The 7,747-nt window shown below is 41.8% G+C and overlaps 1 protein-coding gene across 10 annotated transcripts in view; it reads left to right on the top strand.

Annotated features, from left to right (window-relative positions):
* nrxn1a (neurexin 1a) overlaps positions 1-7,747 on the top strand; it is a 190,982-nt gene that overhangs the window by 68,809 nt on the left and 114,426 nt on the right. For 9 of the 10 annotated variants that reach the window (XM_016467315.1, XM_016467324.1, XM_016467321.1 and 6 more), the window contains 3 exons: positions 3,314-3,615; positions 5,337-5,360; positions 6,587-6,748. In XM_016467315.1, the coding sequence (XP_016322801.1) occupies positions 3,314-3,615; positions 5,337-5,360; positions 6,587-6,748 (488 nt within the window). The remainder of the gene's footprint in view (positions 1-3,313; positions 3,616-5,336; positions 5,361-6,586; positions 6,749-7,747) is intronic. The other variant, XM_016467320.1, reaches the window with a different exon arrangement.

Here is a 7,747-nt window from a genome sequence, read left to right as displayed (position 1 = left end):
CAGCCTGCATAAAGTAGCTGTGATTTTTCACGAACCGTTGTGACTTCCGTAAAAAGTTGACGTCAGAACTACACAGCACCACCCACAGTCCCACTCTACTTTTGCCAAACCCCTAGACAACATCGCGTCCATGCTATTGCTGAGCAGCGACAACACGGAAACATGTCGAAAAGGTTAACTTTAACCACGAAACCAGATCGGCCGACCTGTAACGTTACACTCTCACTCAAAGGATGGACGATCTGACAGGATTGTTACTATGAGGTGGATCACATCTAACGTGTATAGTAAAGACAAACTCACCATGTCAATCTAGTCATGATACCGCAAATATATATTCTTAAGGACATCAAAACCTAAAATAAAACTCCAGAAAGGTGTAAAATATGGGACCTTTAAGAGACGTATATTTATCTTGACACACAATCGTGAGGGTCTGCAGGTGTCCTCTCTGTGATGTAATTTCCTTTTTTTCTTGCATGTTGGTTGGAGCACATTACTGTTGATTTGACAGTCAGAAGGTTTTCAGATATTTTTTGTGGTGATAATCTTTTAAAAATAGTAATAAAGGATTATTGTCACATGTATGTTCCCATTTAGTACCTGTTTGCCCTTATTTGGTTTAGTTCCTGTCCTCATTGTGTTCATTTGTATCCAGCTGTGTTTGATTAATTATCTCGCATATATGCAGATTTCTGCATTTCCCCTTGCATATAAACCCTGTGTTTCCCTGAGTCTGAGTCCGCTGTTATATGTCATCCTTGAGTTCCAGTGATTGTACCCCTTTGCTTGTTTGATTAAAATCCTAGTTGAAGTATTTTCCTGCGTCTCCTCGTTCCTCCCAGAGAGAGATCGTGACAGAACAGCGGACCTAAAACCGAAAGTAAGCGGCGCCTTTTTCCCCCGTGTTCGTTTTCCGTTTTTTGAAAGTTTTTTGTTTTCCCTGTTTGTTTCTCCCCGCGGCCATGGAGATGGCCGCCACACGATTCATTGCCCTAGCACGTAAAGATCTCCCCTTCTACGAGTATGCCGGGGAATTCTGCGGGCTCGCCGCAGCGACGGCACTGGATGACGCCACGCTCAACTCACTTTTCTGGATCGGGGCTAATTACCATCACCCCGTGGACCTCCCAGACACCACTGGACTAAGCTGGAGGGAAGGGATCCTCCGGTGTCTGGAGAGAGTCCGGCCTCGATCCAGAACCAATCCGCAGTCAAGCCCGCCGGCCGATGCACTCAAGCCCAGAAAAACTCATATGGATATGGCACTTCCTCCGAAGTTCTCGGCCCCTATCCTCTCTCCTGAGTCTGCTCCATTGTCTGCTCCAGCCCCAGAGCCTGCTCCAGTGTCGGCTCCAGCCCCAAAGCTCGCTCCAGTGTCGGCTCCAGCCCCAGAGCTCACTCCCGTGTGGGCTCCTGTTCCCGAGTTTAGCCCACGGACGGCTCCTGTTCCCGAGTTTAGCCCATGGAGGGCTCCTGTTCCCGAGTTTAGCCCATGGAGGGCTCCAGTCCCCGAGTTTAGCCCAGAGAGGGCTCCAGACCCCGAGTTTAGCCCAGTTAGGGCTTCTGTCCCCGAGTTTATCCTAGAGAAGGCTCCAGTCCCCGAGTTTAGCCGAGGGAGGGCTCCAGTTCCCATGTCCAGCCCAAGGTGGGCTCCAGTCCCCAAGTCAAGCCGATCTAGCACAGAAAGGGCAACAGTTCCTGAGTTAGGCATACGGAGGGCCTCTAAAGACGATTTTCTCCCCAAAGATTTTGGGGGGGGTAGTAGGGGTCCGTCTGTGGAGGCCAGGCTGAGTGCCGAGGTCAGGCTCCCCGAGCTCCCTGTTTCACCATTGCTCCCCGAGCTCCCTGTTCCGCCATGGCCCACCGAGCTCCCTGTTCTGCCATGGCCCCCCGAGCTCCCTGTTCCGCCATGGCCTCCCGAACTGCCTGCTCCGCCATGGCCTCCCGAACTGCCTGCCCCGCCATGGCCTCCTGAAATGTCAGGTCCGCCATGGCCCCCTGAGCTACCAGCTCCGCCATGGCAACCTGAACTGCCTGCTCCGCCATGGCTTACGGAGCTCCCTGATCCGCCCTGGAGGCCCTCCTTGTCTCCACCTTGTTCCTGCCCTGCACCAGCCTTCAGGGTGCCCACCTCTCCTCCCAGGTGTAACTGTTACGGCGCGGGATGCGCCTTCCGGGAGGGGGGAGTACTGTCACATGTATGCTCCCGTTTAGTTCCTGTTTGCCCTTATTTGGTTTAGTTCCTGTCCTCATTGTGTTAATTTGTATCCAGCTGTGTTTGATTAATTATCTAATTTTCCCCTTGCATATAAACCCTGTGTTCCTCCCAGAGAGAGATTGTGACAATTATGACAAAGTTTAGTTTTTTAAACAAGTTTTTAATAAATAATAGCTACATTATATCACATTGACATCTTTATGCCCCAAAAATATCAAATGTTATTTCAGAAATTAAAAATGTGCTTATCATACAAGAGGTTTGATTCTTCATTGTATTTATGAATTGCATTTTTATTGTATTATTGAATAAATAAATAGATTGGCCAAAAAATTACGTCATTGACTCCTATACTTGCTCATCTTTCCAACTGGACTTTTATATTGCACTATATTGCCTTGCTTGCTTTGGTATTAATGCATCTCTTTTAACAGAAAAAAAAACATTGGTCTGCTCCCAGCTTACCTGCTTTTTTCTCCATGTTCTTGCAGAAAATACTCGATAATGTCAAATCGCACATCGTTAAAACAACAATTACGATATTATCGCAGACGATATATATCGCACGCCCCTAGTCACATGTATGTTCCCGTTTAGTTCCTGTTTGCCCTTATTTGGTTTAGTTCCTGTCCTCATTGTGTTAATTTGTATCCAGCTGTGTTTGATTAATTATCTAATTTTCCCCTTGCATATAAACCCTGTGTTCCTCCCAGAGAGAGATTGTGACAATTATGACAAAGTTTAGTTTTTTAAACAAGTTTTTAATAAATAATAGCTACATTATATCACATTGACATCTTTATGCCCCAAAAATATCAAATGTTATTTCAGAAATTAAAAATGTGCTTATCATACAAGAGGTTTGATTCTTCATTGTATTTATGAATTGCATTTTTATTGTATTATTGAATAAATAAATAGATTGGCCAAAAAATTACGTCATTGACTCCTATACTTGCTCATCTTTCCAACTGGACTTTTATATTGCACTATATTGCCTTGCTTGCTTTGGTATTAATGCATCTCTTTTAACAGAAAAAAAAACATTGGTCTGCTCCCAGCTTACCTGCTTTTTTCTCCATGTTCTTGCAGAGAGAGAAGAGTACGTGGCCACCTTCAAGGGTTCAGAGTATTTCTGTTACGACCTGTCCCCGAACCCCATTCAGAGCAGTAGCGATGAGATTACGCTCTCCTTCAAGACCCTGCAGCGCAATGGACTGATGCTCCACACCGGAAAATCTGCAGACTACGTTAACTTGGCGCTGAAGAATGGTGCCGTCTCGCTGGTCATCAACCTGGGCTCTGGGGCCTTCGAGGCCCTGGTGGAGCCCGTCAATGGAAAATTTAATGACAATGCCTGGCATGATGTGAAGGTTACCAGGAACCTTCGTCAGGTAACCGCGCAGAAAAGGCAGAGGTCGAGATTGGATACATTCAGATTCAGATTAGTAGCATCAAACTAACCCTCAGACCGTATTTAACTGTATTTAACCACTTAAATCAAGACCAGGGTCAGAAATTAACTTTTCCATTAAGGGACAATATTTGCCCTCTGGAATTGATTCTCGGGCATTTTTACCTTTGTAAGGGAAATATTTATATTTACCTAATCAAATGTGTCTGTGTTGTACTTACTTAAATTTAACTTCAATCAGTCTCAAAACTATAGACTGCTACTAATAAAGTATGACTATTTAATGCACCACATATACATGTAAGTACACAAAAATTGCATAATGTAAATGGCCTATAAATTAAATCTAATTACAGGGTGAAACTGCAATATCATTATTGTTGATTATTGCTCTTGATATTGTAATAAGGATTGTTAATGTTGATTAATAGAAAGCTTTTTGTTGGGGATATAATCACTGAAGCTATCTACACTGCTAATTCAATGTCTTACTTACATCTTTTAAGCACTTTGTTGTTTATGATGAGAGAATTTGCGAATGCAGATTCAGAATTCCGTCAATGAGAGCGCACACTGAACAACTCCGGCGTTCTTAGTGGTGACGAATCCAGACGTCTCTGATTGGACATGGAATTCATATAGTCAGCTGAAATGTGTGTCAGTGGTTGTAACACTCAACACTGCACTGCACTGCACTGCAATGCATAAAAAGAAATATAATGCAACGTGAGCAAATCTACTGTAAATGTAATGCAGAAATCAGCTCTTTTTATTCAATTTACATTTTACTTTACATTCTAGCTTAATTGTGCAGGGGGCAATTTTTGCCCTTTATATTGAATTTGATGGGCATTTTTGTTCATTTTGGTGGCGTTTTTGCCCCAAGCCCCTGTTAATTTCCGACCCTGATCAAGACATACACCCATTTAAAATAGTTCAGGTTTCCAAATTATGTATTTGAAAGTTGCTTAAAGACGAGACTAAAAGAGAAAGTTCTAGGAATTTGGTGCACTTTTATCATTTTAAATTAGCACTAGAGCTAATTTTTGTAGCACCGAGCAGAGCTGATGTAAAAAGACGCTTCCAGTATTAAAGTATTCATGTAGCAGCAATGAATTCATATTTCAGACATCAGTGAACATACCTTTAACCCTGTTCCTCTTAACTAATATTTAAATTCAACCTCAGACACTACGGCATCCATATTTTACTGTCACTATTTGATAGCGCCACCTCTCACTACATTACATGAGTACATCACCTGTCAGCGCAGAACACGTTTGAAGTGTCAAGACTCGGAAAAGATCCTAGATGTGCACAAAGTTGGATAGGACAGGCAGTAAACATAAAAAGCTCTGTGGTGCGTTCTGTCACCAGTAAAGTTAGCGGAGAGCCAGGAATAGGAAGAGACAGTGTTTAGAACAGAGTAGACTAGATCCGTCCCAGAGGAACTCCACGGTGCAGATCTCGTCTGCTTCTCCTTTCCTTCTCTTCTTTTGCCCTTTTTAAATGTTTACTAACCTGCTTTTGGGGAAAGAAACTAACCTTTCATCCATGGAATGTGTCATTTACTAACCTGTTACCTTTTACTAACGTGCAACGCTGATGTACTAACCTTGGCAAGAGACCATCTTTTTTGATTGAGGAACGGTGTTCTGTTCACAGTTTTTTAATTTCCTTTCTCCCCCCTTTTCCACAAAGCACTCAGGCATTGGACACGCTATGGTAAACAAACTACATTGTTCGGTAGATATCATTCTAATTGTTTCTTAGTTTGGGTTTGCCGTGTGTCTATTTTCCTTTTTTTGAATCGTAGACACCAATTCTAAACAAAAAAAGGGGGAAAATGCGGTTGGTAATCTTTACGCTTACTTCCCCTACCCTGCCCAAATTCCCCTTTTCTTTTTCTTCTCATTACTTGGGTTTCCTCAGCTCTTTATGTCCCGTCCATCTTTTTTTTTTCTTAGTTTATCTTGCATCTTTTCCTTCTTTGGGTTCTTTTGCATAAGGTTTTGCTCACCGATCGGTCTCGGCTGGCTGGCTCTGAGTTTTTCCATTGGTCCAGCTAGCTTTGAGGCCCGTTGTTCAGCATGGTGTGCATCCTGGCCACCCCGTGTACTAACACCTCTGCTCCATCAGTACATTTGAGGCTGGCATGGGTGGCCGGTCATCTCGTCTGTTGTAGTTTTTACTTTCTTTCTTCATGTGAACACGCTTATGCATGCCGACACTGCTGTGATTGGTCTCATGAGCTGCGTCGTGTTTGTGTCCTTCTCCCTCCTCTTCTCTCTTTACTCATTCCTGTGCAATGTAATCTGTGAGAAGAATTGTTCTCTCTAACCAACCATTGCTTGCATGTGGAGAGGGAGGGATAATGAAGCATGCATCCATTCAACCAGATCTGTGAGAGATGTGCCTCTAATTGTCTGTGCTTTCATTTCTAACCTCTTAGCACGCCGTGTTCTTTGTTTTACCTCATATAATAACATTGAAAACTGCTGAAACTACTCACATGCACTGGATTCAAGCGATACTAACTCTCAGAAACACACCTACTATTAACACCATTTTTGTGTCTGCTGATTTACTTTTTGTGCTCTATTAATGGCATCACTAACATTGAGCCTGGGCTAATGTTCAACAGACTTCCTCAGCTCAGACTTACTAGAAGTTAATACCAAAAATTTAAATCTAGAAAGACCAAAAAAAAAAAAAAAAAAAAAAAGTGAACAATAAATAAATAAGAACTCCTAGAACAGACATGAAAATGGGTTACATTAAACCAATTAAAAGAGAAAAGCAATAAATAAATACATAAATGAGAAGCATTAATGGCAAAAACAAAACAAAGCCAAGCATCCAAATCCTTACGAGGGGGGACCAAAGCCCTGTAACAGTATTTAAGTTATATGTGAGTATAGCGTGTCCTTTCCCTGTGCTTTGTTGTGTAGGTTACAATATCCGTGGATGGAATTCTGACCACCACTGGATATACACAAGAGGACTACACCATGCTAGGCTCGGATGACTTTTTCTATGTCGGGGGTAGTCCCAGCACTGCTGATCTGCCCGGATCCCCCGTTAGCAACAACTTTATGGGCTGCCTGAAAGAGGTAAGTGCATTCCATCCAGAAATCTTCCAGTAATTGAATCACCTTCTATTGCTACTGTATTACATGTATTCATTTACTTTTTGAATGGTAGAAAGATACGACCTTGCAGCTAATTAACTATATTGATTTGCAATATTCTGATTTAACTAGTTTCTTTTTATTGAAAAAATCCTCTAAAAACGAACGAAAAAGAGAGATGCGACCGTGCAGCTTATGTGTCTGTATGTGTGTCTGAATTCAAAAAAGTAAACGAGTGTGTGTGTATATATATATATACTGTATATATATGTATATATATTAGGGGTGTAACGGTTCACAAAATTCATGGTTCGGTTCGATACGACACGGGTGTCACAGTTCGGTATGTTTTCGATACAGCAAAAACAAAGAAATGCCAGACAAATTTCCTTGATTTTTTTAAAACTAGTATCATATGATCTTAAAAATATTTTAGACTTTGGAAGACCTTTTGACTTTGCTGCTTATCTAAGATGATTCTGGAAGCTTTTTTAACATTTGTTTCTTATTTATTTGGTTCCACCGTGTTTGCTGATTTTAAGTGTTTTATATTTAAACTTTGTGTAAGTTATCTGTTATTTTATATTAGGCCTATAGCATGGTGTATTTGTATTCATTTTGTGTATAAATTAAACATTCTATGTTTGATGTAAGTGAGTTTGTTGTACTGTTTTGTTGTTGCCAGTTCATTTAATTGACGCCGAAATGCCGCTAGTTCGAAAGTGAAAGTAAAATGCGCACAAGCATTTACAAGCTATTTAAAAGTGAATAAAAGCGAGGAAAAGAGGGAAAACTCTAGCGAACTACCTCACCGTCACAACCTGGGCTGGAGTACATTATATTTAACACACTTTAAGCTCTTTTTTTCCCCAAATGTAATAGGATTACTACAAAGAATCGTTCGGTTTGTAATGCGTACCGAACCGAAAGCCTCGTACCGAACGGTTCAATACGAATACGTGTATCGTTACACCCCTATTA

This window comes from Sinocyclocheilus anshuiensis, unplaced genomic scaffold (genome assembly GCF_001515605.1).
Source record: "Sinocyclocheilus anshuiensis isolate Anshui unplaced genomic scaffold, SAMN03320099.WGS_v1.1 scaffold712, whole genome shotgun sequence".
Classification (NCBI taxonomy): Eukaryota; Metazoa; Chordata; class Actinopteri; order Cypriniformes; family Cyprinidae; genus Sinocyclocheilus; species Sinocyclocheilus anshuiensis.
This window is presented reverse-complemented; position numbering and strand designations above follow the sequence as displayed.